Here is a 22,744-nt window from a genome sequence, read left to right as displayed (position 1 = left end):
GTAGAACATATCTGTTAAAGCCAGCATGGATGTATGTGTATGTACACTGGGAACTGTGAAAATATATACATATATATATTGGCTTGTGTCTGTCTAGTTTGTAGTAAAAATCATTGTGATGCCCAATAAATGTGGAGTGATTCTGCCCTAGGACGTGACTGTGACTGTACCCATGCTGTACATATGGCAAAATGCTTTTTGAATTGGATACATGCATTAATTCTTGTGACCACCTATATATACAGGCAAACAACATTATTCTTGGTAATCCACATATCGTTTTATAAAGTCATAATATGTAAATGTATCAGCAGATTTGGAGATGTTAAGCACCCAAACAAAATACTCATGCAGATACAGTGAGATATCTTATAGTACTACTGCAGTGTATTAATCATTCAGATCTGAAATACTGGTTGATACTATTTTCTCAGGCCAGTTCTAAACCCCTGAGTCTGAAGGTTATATTAATAGTTGAGGAATAACACAAAATACCCCATATTTTTCAGTGTTGTCAAAACTTGAGTAGTTATGAGTATTGTCAAGATGAGAGAGATTCTATTTGTTGTTTCATCCAGAGACTATTTTCCATGTATGATCATATATGAGATCATCTCAAAATGCCTAGCCTCTGATAGATAAAGTCACCTATTTTGGTTGTGTCAGTTCCTTCTAGGTAAACACTCAGATTTTCTGATTTCCTAACCTTCTACTCTTTTCCAAAATGACAGTGGATATGTAATGAACTCACATGATGTCATGGCACGACTAGATGGGGACTCTCCTGGCTAATGTTGGTTATTTTGCTGGTGACTACCACAAGATTATTGGTTGGATCTCTGTGCCCAGGACAGTGACATCTGCTGAGTCTGATTGAGTTGATTCTAACACTTGACATTTATTGATACACACTATGACATTTAATGACCCATCTATTCCTTTGAATGGTCTCTTGGCAAAGACCATCACCTTTTACTGGCTGGGCCCCATGGTACTTCTTGTTGGCTATTCAGAGTTCCTGAAGCTGGCTGTGACTTTCTTTTGGCTAATGGATGAAGCAGTTGTGTAACAGCCTTTGCGTATTGCCACTTACCAGGAAGAATTCCTCTGACTGGCTCCCAGCCAGACCCGCATTCACTTCTAGGCATTGCTCTTCAGCTTCTCTTAGGCTCTGATTGTTGAATGGTTAGGTTACTGGGGAATACAATTCGTTAGGCAGAATCATGAAAAACACATTATTTTAGTTAAAACAAAACAGTGACTTCCTGTCAAAGAAAAATTGCACTGGATTGAGTGAAGCAGTCAAGGAAGATTTTATACAAAAGTATTGCAACAGAGGTCAAGAGTATTGGGAGAGAGATTGAACTCAATTCCATTGAAACAATTCCGTTGAAGCGCTGGGCTGAGCTAGTGGAAATATACTGGAGGACATTGGGGAGGGAGGGGATTTGGCCAATGTGATGAGGCCATCTGTGTTTGCTAATTGGATCTTATGTAAGTTAGGCTCCTACCCTCCCACAGAGCCTGGAAGATGGAAGTCCTATCTTTCTTGATGATTACATTTCAAAGGGGTGGCTCCCAGGTACTTGAGAAAGATATCCCTGGATTGTAAAACTGGCAAGGGGTTGGATGAAGATTTACACCTCAAGGGGCAGAGACACAATTTACAATCATAAGTTTTATAAAGTAAATGCTGTAAGAAAAGGGAGGTCAAGAGCTTAAAGTCAGAAAGAAACTTGTCTATAGTTGAGCTGAGGGCAGTGTTAAGGCTGTCTTGATCACATGCATCACTGATAATGTCCCTTCTTGCCTCTGAAATAAAAATTATTACAACTGTCTACAAGCCAGGGAGCAAGCCCTTACCAGGAACGGAATCTGCCAGCCCCTTGATCTTGGACTTCTCAGCCGCTAGAACTGTGAAAAATAAATGTCTGTTGTTTAAAATAAATAAGGAAATCATGTAATTCAATAAGATAGTGTATTCAAAACCGAATTAAACGAATACTTAAGCCCAGAGGTAAACAAATCTCATGAATTGAGAATGTAATGCTATATTAATGTGTTTTAGCATTTACTAATTGAGGAAACATTAAATGATTTAATCAATCGAATGTCTGAAATTGGTTTTGCACTTTACCTTTTTGATAATACTATGCCCTAGTAATGCTGGCTTTTCTACCATTAAGTGGAAATGATGTCTGCTGGGTACAGGAGAGTGACTTCAGTTTGTTGACCCAGAAGGAGTGATATGAGAATATTTGGCTCATGACAGCTTATCATCTCAGTCTGGCTAGGGAAGATTAAAAAAAAAAAAGAAGGTAGAGAAGCGAAAAATGGTTTTAAAATCTCTGGGATATTGCCAGTAGGCTCTCTCCGATGCATGATGTCATTTACTGAAATGACCTGCCTCCCTGTAAAAGATCTAAATCAAAACTTTTAGAAAGGTATTATAATGGGCTTAGAAAGCAAAACATGGGCAGATCCTGATTATCATCTGAATTTCTAGACATTATGTGCTAAAAATCATTTTTCCAAAACTACTAGTTTGAATGAAATAAAACTTTCTGTGGTAAAAACAAAATTAATGTACAGAATTTGGCATATTTGTAACTTTATTCTAGCCTTCCAGGGGAAATTTGGCTGTCATAAAACTTGCAAATCAAATACACAAATCAAAATGCCTGCGTAGAGAAAGCTTGTAAATATTTACTTTTCAAAGCCCTGCATTATTAAAGATTTCAGAAATGTGCAGTCTGGCAATACAAGAAGTAAGACTGAAAGTCAGTCTGCCAGTTTGCTGTGAGGGAAAATTGATTGAGAGCAAAGAACTGAAACAGGAGACAATTTAGTGAGGTATTATTAATTAAGAACCTTGCTGGGGAGTTGAAGTGAAAAAGCATCTCTTTTTCATCGTATCAAAAATTCCAAAACAAAGCAATACATACATCTTTGAAATGTAGTTTACAAGTGATTAAGCTGTGTAGGTGTGAGGCAATTGTGTGTGTGTGTGTGTGTGTGTGTGTGTGTGTGTGTATTTCAGCTGAGTGCTTAAACTTCTGTTTGAAAACTGGATAAAAAATACCGTGCAGCAAAGAAAAGTATTCTGTGCTTTCAGTTTGGTTACAGTACCAGCTTTTTCAGTAGGTTGTATAAATTTAGACCATGTTATTATACCCACGTGACTACAAATTTATTTCAATCTTATATGCAGTAAATACTTTTTTAAGCACCTACTCTGTGTCCAGCAATGTGCCAGACACTTGGGGTCTGTCAATGAATAAAACAGGTGAAGACCCCTGGTCTCATTGAGCTTATATTCTAATAAATATAACACATAAACACTAAATATATGACATAAAAATCATATGCTATATTAAAAGATGGAGATTTCTGTCCAAAATGAAAAAGTGGTTCAGGGGAAGACAAATGGGAGTATCACTGTGGAGCAGAAGAAATTTTAGATGGGGGAGGTCAGGAGATACAAGCCTCTAAGAGAGGGTAGCATTCAAGCAAAAGACTTATAGGCAGCAAAGGTAATAGCCCAGAGTGTCTCAGAGAAGAGCATTCCTGGAGAAACAAGAGCTTAATAAAGCTCCTGAGATGGAAAATGACTGATGTTCAGTTTATTCAAAGAACGGCAAGGAGGCCATTGTAAATGGAGACCAGTGAACTGGGAAGAAGAAAAAGAGAGGTAGAGATGATATGGGGGTGGTTTAAGGGGGCAGATCATTGAGGACATTGCAGATGGCTAGTGAGAACTTTGTCTTTCACTCTGCAGAGTTGAGAGTTCTTGCAATATTGCAGTATTTTGTGCACAGGTATAATATTTCACACCTGTCGTGTAGAGAAGAGAGTCTCAGTGGGCACAGGAAGAGAGAGAGAGACTTATTAGGTGACTGTTGCAAGAATCCAGGCTTGAATAATGTGGCCTGAATCAAAGGAGCATCCAGGAAGGCAGAAAAACAGCAGGATTCTTAATAATAAAGTAGCACCAACAGCATCTTCTGGTGGTTTTGTAGTATGGTATGAGAGAAACAAAGAGGTCATGCGTGACTCGTTTTTTTTGTACTGAGAAACTGGAAGGATAAGATTACCATTATATGGGTCTGGGAAAAGGTGTGAATAGAGGAGGATTCAGAAGGAGAATGGAAAATCAGTTTTGGAAATGTTAAAGAGATCAAGTAGAATGGAATACACCAGTCTTGGGTTCAGGGAAGGGGTGTAGGCAGATTTATGAATGAGGGAATTTTTGACATGTGGGTAATGCTTAAATTCATGCTAAGAGAGATCACCAAGGAGCGAATGAAGACAGAAAAGCAGCAGAGCAGAGGTCTGAGACCTGGAGAGTCTCAACTTTAAAAAATAATGTGAGATAAAAGAAGAAACCAGCAATGAGAGCGAGAAGGGGCAAACAATTAGGTAGCAAGACAATTAAGAGAAGGTGCTTTTGTGGAAGCTAAGTGAGCAAAGTCTCTTCGGGCATCAGGAGTGGTCACCAGTATCAAACGCCACAGATTGTCCATGTGAACAGAAGTCTGAAGCCTGACCACTGGATTTAGCAACATGGAGTTCTTGGTGACTTTGACAAGAGCACTTGCAGTTGAGTGGCAGAGATTGAAAATCTGATCGGAGTTGACCCAAGAAAGAATGGGGTGAGAAAAATTGGAGAGTGATGTGGACCTATATTATTTCATTAAAAGAAGCAAAAAAAAAAAAAAAAAAAATTAGAACGGGGTCAAGAGAAGTTTTTTCTTTTAAAATGAGAAAAATAAGAGCATGCTGATGCAACAGTGCACTGATGGGAATTATCCATTAAAGAGAAAATAAAAATAATGAAGCAGGAGAGAGAGAATTGTTGAAGCAGTGACTGTGAGAAGGATAAGCACAAGTAAGGGGCCCAACGAATGGCTTATGTAACTAGAAAGCACGGCAAACACTCTGCAGGCACAGCAGGACCTAGCAGTCCTGATCTTGTTTTCAGAACTTGGTCTCACTTCATTTCTCAACTCTCCTTCTCTCTCTTTTGGCCTCCCTCAGACAGGCTTTCCACAACAATAGCTCCTACAGCTTGATGCCTGTATCTTATCTTCTTAGCATTAATAGCAGAAAAGAGTCTGTTCTCCAATAGTCATCACAAAATCCTGAAATTGCTCTGTGGTCATGGCTCAAGGTCACCTGCCCATCCTTGAAACAATCACTGTGATCAAAGTAGGCAAGGTCTAAATTCAGAAGTAAACATAAGACCAACAGCAACATACACAGCACCAGTAGAGTCACGTTCTCTTCCAGCTGAAACAAATGACACTGGTAAAAATACAAAGCTATTAAAAGGCTGTAAATGGTGGCCTGGGGACACCGCACACCATTTAAGGGAGCCAAACAAATATTGGCACCACGTTCTTTCCATTTTCTTACATTATTATAATTTTATGTCAAGATCAAAATGATCTGGGCACACTTGGACTCTTGGGGAAATCTAGATGAAATCACATTTGAAAAAAAGTAATTATCTTGGAGGGAAACTTTCCTATGACAATTTTAATTAAGCCAATTATTTTCTAGGAATTTAGGTATCCTAATGGTGGCTAGAACCGTCATTCAATTATGTTCACTTGTGTTTTGTGTCCTTGAACATCTGTGTCCTTCTACACTTTAAAATCTTGGGGAAGAAATGTAATTCCTTCTGTCTCTGCAGTCTCTGCTTGAATAAAGTTGACACATCGCCTTTACTGATGACCACCAGGAATGTCTGTCATGCCATTTTTAATATTACTACGGGATAAAGGGGATTCTTACGTATATTTAAAAACTCCAACTAAGAGTATTTTTTCTTCACTTTTTCCTTTTGCTTCCCTGAAATTTTAAGATGTGTCTCCCTGACCAACACTAAATACTGGTGATATTTAGTAGATAGGATATATGAGTCTTAAACATAATTCAGCCAGCCAGGTAATTTATAATTAAATCACGCTGAATAAATTATTTGAACATATTCTTGGGATAAAATATACTACTATGAGGCAAAGATAGTTGTAATTACTCCAGGGGTAAAGAATGAAAAATGGGGTGATTTGTAAAGTGACATCCTCCCACAGATTAAAATAGTATTAAAAGTAAGTACTTTCTCACCTGCACTAAAATATTTGCATAGTATTTGGAAAATTTACTTAGCCTCTGTAAATATTTTTGTTTTTTTTCTTTTTAAGAGATGTTAAAACATATTGCATCTCACAAGATAATTTTAATAATTAAGTTAATATAATGTATGCAATTTCTAGTAGTGTGGTTAGCATACAGTAGGCACTGGATAATTTTTAGTTTGCTTTTCTTACAATTCAGAACAACACATGTTACAGAAGCAAGTTCCTGAGAAATCTGATGTTGAAAAGTGGTAGGCAACAAATAAAAGAGATGTTGTGTTTTGTGGTCAATCAGTTACTAATTTTTTTTTCAAAACTCAACTTTGCCGTGATCGTAACTCTCTTTGGAGCTAATAGCAGTAATAATTTTCATAATTCAAAACACACTAACTGCCACATACTCTGATGTTGGTTGAATGTGGGAGAAATCAATAGGCACTTAATGTGCTTTTAAAATGTAATTCTCATAACAATACTACAGCATTTAAGAGTCTTGTGGGCCGGGCGCGGTGGCTCAAGCCTGTAATCCCAGCACTTTGGGAGGCCGAGGCGGGTGGATCACAAGGTCAGGAGATCGAGACTATCCTGGCTAACATGGTGAAACCCCGTCTCTACTAAAAATACAAAAAACTAGCCGGGCGCGGTAGCGGGCGCCTGTAGTCCCAGCTACTTGGGAGGCTGAGGCGGGAGAATGGCGTGAACCCGGGGGGCGGAGCTTGCAGTGAGCCGAGATCGCGCCACTGCACTCCAGCCTGGGAGACACAGTGAGACTCCGTCTCAAAAAAGAAAAAAAAAAAAAAAAGAGTCTTGTGAATGGGGAGAACTTTTATTTTTAAATGTGAGCTTTTAGGCTGTAATATGAAGAGTTAAGACATTTTTCCATTTGAATAGATTTATGACGCTTTATTATGCGAAGTCTCAGTAACAAGGTTAAGGCAGGAGAAAGAGGAGGGTGGAACAGGGAAAGGAAACCTGCAGTATGGGGACAAATATGAACTGGTGGGGGCAAGACTCTTGTTTTTGTTTTGTGGGTAAATTATCATTCACCATGGAAGAGAAGGGGTTGAGAAAAGATGGTCTTTAGTTTCATAAGAATTGGTTTCTTATGATATTGAATATATTGGCATACTAAAATCATGAGCTCAAATAACACTTAACCAGCAGCTAAAAGGTTTTGTTAATAAACAAAATAAATAAATACATTTTATTTTTTAGTAATACAGAGTTTATAATTTGCTGGAGTTAGTCATCACTTTCTCCATTGAAAAAGTAAATATGACAATAGTGTGTTTCTGAGGGCTGTGCGGTTTGGCGGTGGTCTCACAGCTGGTGGTCTAACCTCAGCTGCAGTTACGTTTGCATTTCATGTCACTAGCTGTCATCATAGGCTGGCAAAAAAAAAAAGAAGTCTGCAAAGAATAATCAATTTATCTCTATCGGTCTGTCTAGCTTATGTCTTCCATTTTACTGGTTAGCATTTGTCTTAAAATTAGAACAAGCCTAACACTCTATCACACACTAATGCCATGTGCATCTGCAGAGCGGCACAGCTTAAAACCCAGTAGGGATATTTGGATTCCCTGTGGCCAACTTACCTGGTTGAAATTACTTGGTATAGCCTAGAAGCATCTGAATTTCCATTACTTTATCAGTGTACCTCGTTAATGATATAGCTTAATTTGCATACCAGTTGTACCTTTTCACCACAGGTAAGAAATTGAAATGTTCAAGGTCAATTAACTGTGAATGTTTCAAGTTGGCTGGTGCAGCTGTAACTATGAGCAGCGCTGGGAAGAGGGAGAGGTCGGTGAGAGGTTCTTTCTCCTGATGAGAATTGATGATCCGATTTTAACTTACTAGAATCACACTGATTCTTTTTTCCTTGCTGTGTTTCTGTCACGTGTTCGCTTTTTTAAAATACTGGCCTGTAGAGGCATGGAAATGCAAGGGAAATACTATGAAATTCTGGACTTTAGGAAAACATATTCTCAATTCCGGCTTTAAACCATTACAGTTAACTAGAAAGGACAAGAAGCAAACTAATCAGTGTTTTCTCAGAGGTATTTCTCAGAGGAATTCCAAATGTGGAATTTCCAGGCTGAGACGGTGGCATTCTAAGGGCACTTCATTCACCCTTTCTTAACTTTTCCTTGTGAACAAACAAAAATGACAAAAATACAGAGAGATGTGCAGTTGCAGCAATAAGAGAATTAAAGATACTTGATTAGCGCCAGACCCTAGATGACTTTCAGTTTGTAAAGTTTTGACAGGGCCTGGAGGGAAAGAATAAAATTAGATAGGACAGTGGAGGGAAATATGCATCCATGTGCCATGTCCATCATGTGCCTGTACTTCAAAGACGTGGTCCATTGTTAACTACAGGAAGCGAAGTTAACCCTACTGCCTGGTAGCTTAATCCTGAGGTTCCCTGATCTCTGTCAGCGTCAGTGAGTCTTTTCTACACCACTGGGAACCATTGATTCCCATCTTTGCATCCTGACACTATGAGAGGCACTGTTGTGTCCTAGTTAGGGGTATGGTGCCTCTTGACTGCTTCACGGGTGAGGGCAAAGTGTTCAGACTCTTGGTATCTGATGCACCATCTACTATGTAGCTTGCACTGAGAATTAATTAACAAGGCCTTCACAAAGTGCCTGACAAAAAGGACTCCCTTGCTCAGCAAATGGGAAGTAATACGGTATTAGAATAAGTAGAGGAGGATGGATGGTGTTTCGTCACATCCTGAAAAATGAAGGATGGAGGAAGCATTGATTCAGATTTTAAAATAACGCCTCAGGAGCAGTTCCCACAGAGTTCAAGAACTCCCCGAGCTATTTGTGGCAGGGTGCTATTTAAAGTGCACTTCAGATCATTCAAGAACACATTCCGTATAAACAACAGTCTGCAAGGGTAGGAAGTGCCCTTCGTGGACACCAGGGTCGTGCTAAACAAATGACCCCGAGACACCCAGGGACCATGTCTAGGCAACAAGCACTCTTGCTTAAAAGATGAGAATAATTCTCAGCAAACTATAGCAAGAACAGAAAACCAAACACCGCATGTTCTTACTCATTGGTGGAAATTGAACAATGAGAATACCTGGACACAGGAAGGGGAACATCGCACACCGGGGCCTATTGTGGGGAGGGGACGGGGAGAGGGATAGCATTAGGAATTATACCTAATGTAAATGACGAATTAATGGGTACAGCACACCAACATGGCACATGTATACATAGGTAACAAACCTGCACGTTGTACACATGTACCCTAGAACTTATAATAAAAAAAAAAGATGAGAATATTGTAGTTTATAAGCATAAAGGTAGATAATATTGGTGTACAATGAAACTGCACCCAAAATCACAGGTTCTTTAAGAGCAAATACAGAGAAAATTAAAAGTCAGAACATAAACAAAAATCAAGTATGTAAAAAATTTCTGGTTCCACAAAAGAGGAAGAACATTGTGCTTTTGACACATGGAGTGGAATACACTTTTGAATAATGATTAACTTTAAGAAAGGTGGAAATTTGATGATGTATCTAATTCTAAAGACAGCATAGTAAGAAACAGGGATTATACCTGAATGCAAACAGTCATTAGTGTGATGCCGTCAAGAGAGGACCTTCTTATAATATAATGTTTAAAAAGAATTTCAACTTATTTATTTTAGATTCAGGGGTACATGTGCAGTTTGTTGTAATATAATTTTTTAAAATGCTGCTTTGACCCAGTTTTGACCCTGGCTAGGACTGGGCACTTTCCTTTCTTAGCAGCTGATGATGTCCATATTCCAACCACTTCCTTTGTTAGGTTCTCACCCTTTGGGGTCACTAAGCATCATTGCTGGGACAGGTACCAGACAACTAGTGCCCTAGTGCCTCCTAGATAAATTGTTCAAATTAGCCAATTCACAGGAAGCCCACCAAGCCTAGCTAGCTAGCCCTACCCTGCTTGTCATACAGAAGCTGCCTCTTACAGCTCCAGTTTGCCGTTATCCTGTCCCCTGGTGCATCCCCCTGTGTGGTCCTGCCTGGCGTCTTCTCTTGGTTGTAGTTGTAAGTAGCAGAGTTCTGCCCTTCATCTGTCAGAGTGTCATTAGGCTATGTTCCACCATCAAAATAATCGTGAAGTCTTACAGAGCAGTTGTCAACACTGGTGTGTGCCTTCAGGTCCTACAATGGCATACGCCCTACCATAAGAGGAGACATTTATTGAGCATTTCTTTGAATGAGGTCTTGTACTCAAGGTTTCATAAAATGGATCGTATATGCCAAGAATAATGCTTGAATTAGAACTATATAAATTAATGGTAACCTGTATCTAAAATTCCAGACCTTATTATCAGAGCCTCAAGGTGAGCAGCAAAGGAATGGGGGAAGAAAATGTGCTAACATTCTTATTTGGGGTGCTATGTAATTGATGTGGCATTTAAAACATTAAATGTTAGATAAATATGGATTCGAGAATGGGTCAAACCCTATTTCATAACTTTTACGATGATGATATGTTACTTGTATTATCAGCAATGTTAAATCTCAAAAGAATTCCCCAAATTATTATATTAAACTGGAAGAATGAAGCATCTTAACAAGATATAAAGGAGTCACATCTACAGTATTTTGGTGTGTGTTGGATGAAATATAACACAATAAATTATGCTCCACACATTACTTCCTTGAACATACAGCACAACTTGTATTCTTTACTTCTGAGTGATCAAGCACAGCTTCCTCTATGATTTCCTTGGTTCTCTTTTCCCCCATCCTCTTACCCACTACCCTCCTCCCACACAGGATAGAATCAGTGGTGTGTTGGTAAACTGGCTAGGGTGGGGGCAGGTGCTTATTTGCAGAGTTTGCAATTTCCGTGGTTTAAATACTCTCATCATGACCAATTGCAAAGATGGTTATGTTTAATAACTAGCTTGCAAAATTGAAAAGTTAATGATTGTCTCTCACAAACTGTTGGCACTGAGCTCCAGCCCACCACCGGATAGAGCATCTTCATTATGTTATTTTCTCCTGCATATGCCCCATCATTAATGTGTGTTTCAAACATGGTTTTCAACATCTGTCCCTCCCAAAAGACTGTAAATATTTTGAGGGCAGGAACTGTTTCTTGACTTGTTTTCCCAGACTTATCAATGTACTTCCTTCTCTAAACATGATCAAAAGTAGATTTTTAGTTCCACCATAGCTTTAGTTCCTTCATAGCTTGAAGTTACTTCCTTACATCCAGTCCTGGGCAGAGGGGTAGGAGAGCAGACCATTACCCAGTCATGCATGTGTGCGATAGACATGCTAGTTCCCCGTGTTGGCAGGAATGTTCACCTATCAAGTTAAACATTTTAAATCTTCAGCAAGACCCCTAGTTCTCCCCGTTTTAGGAGGCTGTAAAACCTAGAAATGAACACAATTAATTAACATAGACATCATACAATTATACTAAATTTTTAACTCTATATTTTTTTTACGATTATATAGAAGTTTCATGTTTTGGAAATTTAAGTTCCATAGAGGAATACAGTCTTACTGGCATTTCGACTGTACTAACATAGATTTTTAACTAACTCTCCTTTCTCAATTTTCTCCTGTTTCTATTTTTAATAAAAGGAGCTGGTGGCTGGTCTCCACTTGTGTCTAACAAATACCAGTGGTTGCAGATTGACCTTGGAGAGAGAATGGAGGTCACCGCTGTGGCCACTCAAGGGGGATATGGTAGCTCCAACTGGGTGACCAGCTACCTCCTGATGTTCAGTGATAGTGGCTGGAACTGGAAACAATATCGCCAAGAGGACAGCATCTGGGTATGTTCTTTAAAAAAAGACATAGTCTCTCGGGGAAAGAAGTATAGTCAGTACTGCAAGTTGTTTACCGATCTCTTAAGTAGAAATACAGAATTTTCAGACTTACATTGAAAACATTTTCCAAGAGAAAGTATGGTAAATGTTCATTTTCTAATACATTTTGTGGTAAATTTATGAGAATGCTAAGGGTAAATTTATTTTACAGGGTTATCAAAAATTGAAAACAACCCTATTAGTCCATTAAATAGTGTGGGAGTCTAAGAAATAAATAAGACTTGTATAAAAATTTTTTTTGTTCAAAAACATAATAGTCTCGCATTGTTATTTATTTATTTATTTATTTATTTATTTATTTATTTATTTATTTATTTATTTTTGAGACAGAGTCTCACTGTCACCCAGGCTGGAGTGCAGTGGTGCGATCTCGGCTCACGGCAAACTCCGCCTCCCAAGTTCAAGCAATTCTCCTACTTCAGCCTCCCGAGTAGCTTGGATTACAGGCGCCCACCACCACACTGGCTAATTTTTGTGTTTTTAGTAGAGATGGGGTTTCAGCATATTGGCCAGGCTGGTCTCGAACTCCTGGCCTCAAGCAGTCCACCTGCCTCGGCATCCTAAAGTGCTGGGATTATAGGCGTGAGCCACTAAGCCCAGCCTGCATTGTCTTTATTTAAAATTAGTCAAAATAATTTGTTCCTTTTATTTCTTGTGATAACTGAGATTTTTGAAACCCTGTTTCTTTCTCTGGTATATGGGAATTTATATATATAATATGTGGAGTTGTATATGTATCTATAAACCCCTTATCTATAAACCCTTCTCTAGTCTCTGTAAAGTGTATAAATGTGTAAATTGCTGTGTGTTCTAAACAGTGGTGCAGCTCCTGTAAGAGGGAGACTGGGAAAGAGGCATTTTGTGATAAACTGGGTGACATTTGTAGTTGATTGATAAACAAACCTGGATATGGCATATAAACACCTGATGGAAGAAGGAAGCTAAAGGAGGTTTGATGACAAAGAAAAGACTTCTTTCTTAGTACAGAAAAATATTTGTTTGGATCTTATGTGGGCTAAGAACAACACACTGCAATCAAAGAACTATATTTCCCCCTCTGGCTGAGCTGCTGGAACCAGAGAAAATGGGTTACTTAATGAAGCATCATTCTTAGCACATAGATAATTTGGAAGCCTATTTGGGCACATAATGATACTTTTCTTTGACCAGTCAATTGTCTCTTTTTTGAAACTTCCTACAACTCCGTCATACATTATAAACTCATTGAAGAAATGGACTGTGATTTACTCACTTTTGTATCTTTAAAGCTCTTGGTGGCCATTCAATCCATGCTTATTGATGTAATTGGAATTGAGAGAAGTAGCCTTGCTCTTTCTCTAGAGGGAGCAACAGTGGGGCTAGAAGAAGTTGCCTATAAGCAGTTTTAAGAGAAGCTGTTTAAAATCCAAAGCAAGTTGAAGCTGTAAGAGGGAAAAACCAAAACAAAACAACACACACACCCCAAAACTCCAAACACTGGGTATTACGGTTCAACTAATTCCATGAAAGCCATTCAAACTAGGGATAAAATAAACAGTAATTATGAACCAATAACAATAAAAACGTAATGAGGTATTTATTTAACTAGCTATTTGGATTATCTTCTACTCTTTTTTGAATTAAGCATTGGAATTTAAGCTAGATAAGTAGTGGCTAACGCATGCTAATATTTAGGTATGTTAATTAAAGTGTATTTTTTTTAAAAAGTGATCAATGAATCAGGAAAATTGTTGTACTTCTGTTAAGCAAGCTTGGGGAAAGCCAAATCCAGGCACCGCCATTTACGTTACTTGCTCACTCTTATTAAACTTGAGGCACTCATGGTGAAATGGTGGCATGAATGCTCTCCTTACTAATCCAAACCAATAGAAGTAAAAGCATGGCATCTATCATAATCCTGTTAAGGTAACATTGCTTTCTAGACTCTGCTGTAATTTGTGGATTTACTCAGTGTCTTCCCCTCTTGAGTGTGAGCTGTGTAAATACTGTACCTTGTGACCTTTCATCTCAGCATCCCCAAAGTGTAATAGCACCTGGCATCTCACAGTCAAATATTAAATGTTTATTGAAGGAATGAGTGAATAAAATGCACTTTCTTGTAGAATACTCTTCTGATCACTCTAAAAGTGACTCTCTCTTGCCTGCATCACCTCGTCTTTTTAGTACATTATGCTGTACTAATTTCATATACCAGTTAGAATGGCACATTTTTCTTTTCCCTATAAATTTTGAGCTTTTTTATGAGCCAGATTTTCTTTTTCTAATCTTAGCATTTCTGGCATCCAACATCCAGTGTGGCACATGACTTTTGTTGAGTAAATAGGTGAAAGAACCAATAAATGAATGGATTTGAATATGTCAGTCTGCTAATCTGTGCCTATCTTTGTCCAAATTTCTGGAAGGTATCAAAAGTTCATTAACTCACTGAAGAAGACTGGGCATTGTGGCTCACACCTGTAATCCCAGCACTTTGGGAGGTCAAGGTGGGAGGATCACTTGAGGCCAGGAGTTCGAGACCAGCCTGATGACCAACATGGTGAAACCCCGTCGCTACTAAAAATACAAAAAAGTTAACTGGGTGTGGTGACATGCGCGTGTAATCCCAGCTACTTGGGAGGCTGAGATGGGAGGATTGCTGGAACTTGGGAGGCAGAGGTTGCAGTGAGCTGAGATTGCGCCGCTGCACTCCAGCCTGGGTGACAGAGCGAGACTCCATTTCAAAAACAAAACCAAAACAAACAGCAACAACAAAATCACTGAAGAGATAAGGTATATATATTAGAGCAAACCAAAGAAAGATTCAGCGGAACATGCAAACATTAGGTACAGATTCCTAAGCATGTGGAAATGGACAGAATGTGGAGATCATTGTAAGCTGAATTTGTCAAAGAAGTAAGGCTTACATAGGTCTTGAAGAAAGCATTATAGTTTAGATTATGGAAGGATTAAGGAGGCTATTTTATGAAGATAGAAAGATGTGAAAAAAGCATGGAGATTGGGACTATCCAGAGTTACGGTTTCCTGTGTAATAACTAGTGAGATTACTGGTCAGATTGGACTATCAAGTTTTGGAAAGACTGGAAGATAATTTTGGATATGGCAAAGAAAGTGGACAGATAACTTTAAATGTCAAGATCAAAGTTAAGACTTAGTACAATAGACACCATAACCACACATAACATAGCTAAGCTTTAGTGTAGATAAAACAACCCCAAGTCGCTGAAAGTATATGTATGTGTGTGTATATAGATGTATGTGTATATATGTATGTGTGTATATATGTATGTATGTGCATGTGTGTGTGTGTGTATATATATGTGTATATATGTATGTATTTCCTGTTAATCCTAGGTGGCTTCAAAGTTTTATTCTACTCTATGGTTACTCTGGTCCCACTCTAAAGGAAGCTGTCTCTCTGTGAATGGCTAATTATTGAAGCAGGAAAATTGAAATATGGTGAATTGTGCCCTGTCTCTTGACTTTTCTGCCTGGAAGAACACAGACCACTTCAATTTGCATTTTTCAAGCCAAAGAACAGTTTCAAATTGATGTATGTCATAAAAAAGCCTAACCCTTTGTTACATTTTACAAATATGTATTTCCCAACTTTTTGTTTTCTGGCCCAGTTTTTGTAGATATTTTAGAATGTATACCAATTATACCAAATATGCCAATTTCTTTTAAGAGCTTCACAATCGGCTCCAGATGATACAAATAAGTCTACAAAAGAGGGTTAGGAAACACATAAGGCATTACGCAAATATGTGATACAAAAAGAAAGAAAAGACAAGTGTTATTGGTTTAGGAACAAACACAATAAAAACAATCAGCACGGATTGAAATGCTGCAGGGAAAATGCTTCATTCTCTCCTCATTCGATCTCACTTCGAATGCCAGGCAGAACAATGACTTCTACGTACCTGAAATAATTAATAAAATGCTCTGCCACTTCTTACAAATAATCCTGAAGAAGAAAGACAGACTATTTTACAATCTATACAGATCATTTAATAGAAATGCAAACTTGATAGATACGTGATATTTTAAAATATTACACGTTGAAATATTTCTTTAGTAAGAAATTTTTAGCACAATGTTCATAAAATATAATTTATACAAAGTATTCTGCTGAATGGCAAATGTATATTTTATGAAAATTCAGAAAATGCAAACTACTAAACTTTCTCTTCAGATTGAACACAAAATTCCTCAACATCTATAATAAAAAGATTCTCTTCAGTTTATTGCACATGATTGGAAAAGTAAACATAAGGTATAATTTTCACTCACTTAGGAACAATTGTTGAGATATCATGAAATCAACATCTTAGAAATTATTTTAAGTGGATAACATGTGCAGGAACTTTACAGGCAAATTCTCCGAATCCTTTCTGATAAATGCCTAAGATTCTTTTGCACTGCAGACTACAAGGGCAATGAATGGGGTGGTACCAGTCTTAAAAACTGAGTAAATATGATTGTTAAACACAAGAATAGTTTGCTTTATTTTAAAATAGAGTTCAGTTGTACTTGATTTTTCAAACAAAAACCTTTATTGACTATATGAAGTTAGTATCTCTTTATTTTTGTTTTTTGACTGGAAGTGTCCAGTGTCATGGTTCTAGGTTTGGCTGGTGAAAGACACAGAGACCCTGTGGCATGGTATAGTCAGTTAGGCAGAAGTACTACCTGTCACAAAATATTCAGGCCATTATTATCACTGCGAATGAGTGAGTTGTCAACTCTGTAAGCCAGACAGGGTAGAAACACTACCTGCAAAGATTTCCACATGCATTTGTTTTAAGTCAAATAAGTGCCTAGGGATAGTTTAATAGAAAATCTGAGGAGGCAGAAGTGCAAAAGAGATATATGCTGTAGGGTAGGTGACTCTCCTCCTTGTGAGTGGCATTTTTTCTTCTTTCATGTGGAGCCCTTATTCTCTTGACCTAAGCCTACAAGCAGCATTTGTGGTGATAGAAGGTATAGCAATACTAATGCCACGTGTGTCAACATGTCAAGCTGTCAAACTTAATACACTGCAATACTTGCCTCAGTACTTGGCAAATGCCTAGAGAGTGCCTGAAGCTGCTTATATGTTTCAAGACACTGATCCAAAACATATTTGAATGAAAGTCTACATTATTAGTCTAAATCTCCAGGAAGCTTCCTGTTTATATTTCTATTTAGCTCCATATTCTCTAGGTTTTGAAAATGATTAACCTGCTAATGCGTGGTTAAAACTTTTTTTTAAAAACTTTTTAATTGCAGTGAAAAAACTTAACATGAAATCTACCCTCTCGACAAATTTTTAAGTGCACAATACAATATTGTTCACTATAAGTTCCGTGTTGTACAGCAGATCTCCAGGACTCAATCATCTTGCTTAACTGGAACATTTTATCTGTTGAATGACATCTCCTCATTTCATCCTTTTCCTGTCCTCTGGCAACCATCATTCAACTTTCTGCTTCTATAGATTTGACTATTTTAGATACATGTACCTCATGTGAAAGTGGCAACATGTATTATTTGTCCTTCTGTGACTGGTTTATTTCACTTAGCATAATGTCCTCAAAGTTTGTGCTGAAAGAACTTTCAGGCAGAATGTGCTTTTTTTTTTTTTTTTTAAGTCTGAATGACATTCCATTGCATGTAAATACCACCATGTTAAAATCTTTTCATTTGCTTATGGACATTTAGGTTGTTGCCACATCTTTGCTATTGTAAATAATGATGCAATGAATATGAGGGAGCAGATGTCTCTTTGAGATCCTGATTTCAATTCTTTTGGATAAATGCCTGGGATCAGGATTACTGAATCACATGGAATTTCTGTTTTTAATTTTTGAGGAAGTTCCATACTGCATACTGTTTTCCATGGAGGTTGTACCATTTTATATACCTACCAACTGTGTACTAGGGTTCCGATTTCTCCAATTTCTTGTCAATGCTTGTTATTTTTTTGTTTTCATTGTTTAAATGATAGATAGCCTAACAGGTGTGAGGTGATATCTCATTGTGGTTTTGATTTGCATTTCCCTGATGACTGGTAATGTTGAGTATCGTTTACCTACCTACTGGTTATGTGTATATCTTCTTTGGAGAACTGTCTGCTCAAGTCTTTCGCTCATATTAAAATCAGGTGTTTTCCCTCTTTTTTTGCTATTGAGTTGGGGAAGTTATTGATATATTTTTACTATACTATTATTATATATTTAGTTTATACATACTAATGATAAATGATCCAAGAAGGAAATTTAAAACATAGTCTCATTTACAATAGTATCAAAAAGAATAAAATACTTAGGAATAAACTTCACCATGGGGGCAAAAGAGTTGTACACTGAAAACTACAAAACATTGCTGAAAGAAGTGAAAGCAGAACCAAATAAATGAAAATATTTCTGTGTTCATGGATTAGAAAACTTAATATTGTTAAAATGTCTGTACTACTCAAAGCAATCTATAGATTCAATGCAATCCCTATCAAAATCCCAATGGCATTTTGTTACAGAAATAGAAAAAAAATCCTAAAATTTATATAAAACCAGAAATTTAGGTAGAACCACAAACATTGTTTTGAATATCCACAACAATCTTGAGAAAGAACAAAGCTAGAGGTATCACACGTCTGATTTCAAAATATATTACAAAACTACAGTATGGTACTGGCATAAAGACAGACATATAGACCAATAAAACAGCATAAAGTCCAGAAATAAACCCACACATTTATGGCCAACTGATCTTCCACAAGGGTGTCAAGAACAAACACAGGAGCAGAAAACCAAATAACGTATGTTCTCACTTATAAGTGGGAACATAGAGTGCATATGGAGATAAAGAAGGGAACAGCACACACCAGAACCTAGTTGTGGGTGGAGGGTGGGAGGAGGGTGAGGATCAAAAAACTACCTGTGAGGTACGATGCTTATTACCTGGTTCACAAAATAATCTGTACATAAAACCCCTGTGACACACAATTTACCTATGTAACAAACCTGCACATGTATACACACATGTATACATGTGTGTATATGTATATACACAATGGGGGCCAGGCATGGCGGATCATACCTGTAATCCTAGCATTTTGGGAGGAGGAGGAGGTATCATTTGAGGCCAGGAGTTCAAGACCAGCCTGGGCAATATAGTGAGACTCATGCTCATTAAAAAATAGTAATAGACAATGGGGAATGTATAGTCTCTTCAACAAATGCTACTGGGAAAACTGGATATCCACATGCAAAACAATGAAATTAAACCATTATCTTTTTTTTTTTTCTTTTGGAGACAGAGTCTCACTCTTTCGCCCAGGCTGGAGTGCAGTGGCAGTGGATCCTGGCTCATTGCAACCTCTGCCTTCTGGGTTCAGGTGATTCTTCTGCCTCAGCCTCCTGAGTAGCAGGGATTACAGGTGTGTGTCACCACACCCAGATAATTTTTTATTTTTAGTAGAGATGGGGTTTCACCATGTTAGCCAGGCTGATCTTGAACTCCTGACCTTAGGTGATCCACCCACCTTGGCCTCCCAAAGTGCTGAAATTACAGGCGTGAGCCACTGCGCCCGGCCTGGACCCTTATCTTATACCATATAAAAAAATTAACTCAAAATGGATTAAAGACTTAAATGGAAAACCTGAAACTGTAAAACTGCTAGAAAAAAACGTATAGAAATAGCTTCACGACCTTGGTCTTGGTAATGCATAATATTTTTAGATGTGATACCAAAAGCACAGACAACAAAATGAAAAATAAACAAGTGGAACTACATCAACAAAAACCTTCTGTATAGCAAACAACAAAGTGAACAGTCATCCTAAAAAATGAGAGAAATATTTGGGAACCATATCTGATAGGGAGTTAATATTAAAAAAGCATTTGAGTTTTAAATATGACCTCAATCACACATCAACACAGTTAGTTTGCTAGGCATCTTCTTTATTAAGTAGTGTCGGTGGGTCTGTATCATCTCTTTGCATCTGTGCACATTCTGTGGCATGTTTTGTCAATCCCTTCTCATAAACTGCTGTGGTACCAGCCATTGCAAAAACATGCCAAAATGTAAAGACCATCGAGGCTAGGAAGAAACTGCATCAACTAACGAGCAAAATAACCAGTTAATATCATAATGGCAGGATCAAGTTCACACATAACAATCTTAACCTTAAATGTAAATGGACTAAATGCTCCAATGAAAAGACACAGACTGGCAAACTGGATAAAGAGTCAAGACCCATCAGTCTGCTGTATTCAGGAGACCCATCTCACACGCAGAGACATACATAGGCTCAAAATAAAGGGATGGAGGAAGATTTACCAAGCAAATGGAGAACAAAAAAAAGCAGGGGTTGCAATCCTAGTCTCTGATAAAACAGACTTTAAACCATCAAAGATCAAAAGAGACAAAGAAGGCCATTACATAATGGTAAAGGGATCAATTCAACAGGAAGAGCTAACTATCCTAAATATATATGCACCCAATACAGGAGCACCCAGATTCATAAAGCAAGTCCTTAGAGACTTACAAAGAGACTTAGACTCCCATACAATAATAATGGGAGACTTCAACACTCCACTGTCAACATTAGACAGATCAACGAGACAGAAAGTGAACAAGGATATCCAGGAATTGAACTCATCTCTGCAGCAAGCAGACCTAATAGACATCTATAGAACTCTCCACCCCAAATCAACAGAATATACATTCTTCTCAGCACCACATCGTACTTATTCCAAAATTGACCACGTAATTGGAAGTAAAGCACTCCTCAGCAAATGTACAAGAACAGAAATTATAACAAACTGTCTCTCAGACCACAGTGCAATCAAACTAGAACTCAGGACTAAGAAACTCAATCAAAACCGCTCAACTACATGGAAACTGAACAACCTGCTCCTGAATGACTACTGGGTACATCACGAAATGAAGGCAGAAATAAAGATGTTCTTTGAAACCAATGAGAACAAAGATACAACATACCAGAATCTCTGGGACACATTTAAAGCAGTGTGCAGAGGGAAATTTATAGCACTAAATGCCCACAAGAGAAAGCAGGAAAGATCAAAAATTGACACTCTAACATCGCAATTAAAAGAACTAGAGAAGCAAGAGCAAACACATTCGAAAGCTAGCAGAAGGCAAGAAATAACTAAGATCAGAGCAGAACTGAAGGAGATAGAGACACAAAAAACCCTCCAAAAAATCAATGAATCCAGGAGTTGGTTTTTTGAAAAGATCAACAAAATTGACAGACCACTAGCAAGACTAATAAAGAAGAAAAGAGAGAAGAATCAAATCGACGCAATTAAAAATGATAAAGGGGATATCACCACCGACCCCACAGAAATACAAACTACCATCAGAGAATACTATAAACACCTCTACGCAAATAAACTGGAAAATCTAGAAGAAATGGATAATTTCCTGGACACTTACACTCTTCCAAGACTAAACCAGGAAGAAGTTGAATCCCTGAATAGACCAATAGCAGGCTCTGAAATTGAGGCAACAATTAATAGCCTACCAACCAAAAAAAGTCCAGGACCAGATGGATTCACAGCTGAATTCTACCAGAGGTACAAGGAGGAGTTGGTACCATTCCTTCTGAAACTATTCCAATCAATAGAAAAAGAGGGAATCCTCCCTAACTCATTTTACGAGGCCAACATCATCCTGATACCAAAGCCTGGCAGAGATACAACAAAAAAAGAGAATTTTAGACCAATATCCCTGATGAACATCGATGCAAAAATCCTCAATAAAATACTGGCAAACCGGATTCAGCAACACATCAAAAAGCTTATCCACCATGATCAAGTGGGCTTCATCCCTGGGATGCAAGGCTGGTTCAACATTCGCAAATCAATAAACATAATCCAGCATATAAACAGAACCAAAGACAAGAACCACATGATTATTTCAATGGATGCAGAAAAGGCTTTTGACAAAATTCAACAGCCCTTCATGCTAAAAACGCTCAATAAATTCGGTATTGATGGAACGTACCTCAAAATAATAAGAGCTATTTATGACAAACCCACAGCCAATATCATACTGAATGGGCAAAAACTGGAAAAATTCCCTTTGAAAACTGGCACAAGACAGGGATGCCCTCTCTCACCACTCCTATTCAACATAGTGTTGGAAGTTCTGGCTAGGGCAATCAGGCAAGAGAAAGAAATCAAGGGTATTCAGTTAGGAAAAGAAGAAGTCAAATTGTCCCTCTTTGCAGATGACATGATTGTATATTTAGAAAACCCCATTGTCTTGGCCCAAAATCTCCTTAAGCTGATAAGCAACTTCAGCAAAGTCTCAGGATACAAAATTAATGTGCAAAAATCACAAGCATTCTTATACACTAGTAACAGACAAACAGAGAGCCAAATCATGAATGAACTTCCATTCACAATTGCTTCAAAGAGAATCAAATACCTAGGAATCCAACTTACAAGGGATGTAAAGGACCTCTTCAAGGAGAACTACAAACCACTGCTCACTGAAATAAAAGAGGACACAAACAAATGGAAGAACATACCATGCTCATGGATAGGAAGAATCAATATCGTGAAAATGGCCATACTGCCCAAGGTAATTTATAGATTCAATGCCATCCCCATCAAGCTACCAATGAGTTTCTTCACAGAATTGGAAAAAACTGCTTTAAAGTTCATATGGAACCAAAAAAGAGCCCGCATCTCCAAGACAATCCTAAGCCAAAAGAACAAAGCTGGAGGCA

At 37.9% G+C, this 22,744-nt stretch overlaps 1 protein-coding gene across 1 annotated transcript in view; it reads left to right on the top strand.

Annotated features, from left to right (window-relative positions):
* CNTNAP4 (contactin associated protein family member 4) overlaps positions 1-22,744 on the top strand; it is a 281,444-nt gene that overhangs the window by 70,432 nt on the left and 188,268 nt on the right. The window contains exon 3 of the mRNA XM_031658079.1: positions 11,758-11,951. Coding sequence (XP_031513939.1) covers positions 11,758-11,951 — 194 coding nt within the window. The remainder of the gene's footprint in view (positions 1-11,757; positions 11,952-22,744) is intronic.

The sequence above is a fragment of the Papio anubis genome, chromosome 18 (assembly GCF_008728515.1).
Source record: "Papio anubis isolate 15944 chromosome 18, Panubis1.0, whole genome shotgun sequence".
Lineage (NCBI taxonomy): Eukaryota > Metazoa > Chordata > Mammalia > Primates > Cercopithecidae > Papio > Papio anubis.
Note: the sequence above shows the minus strand (reverse complement) of the source record. Positions and strands in the feature narration are given on the sequence as shown.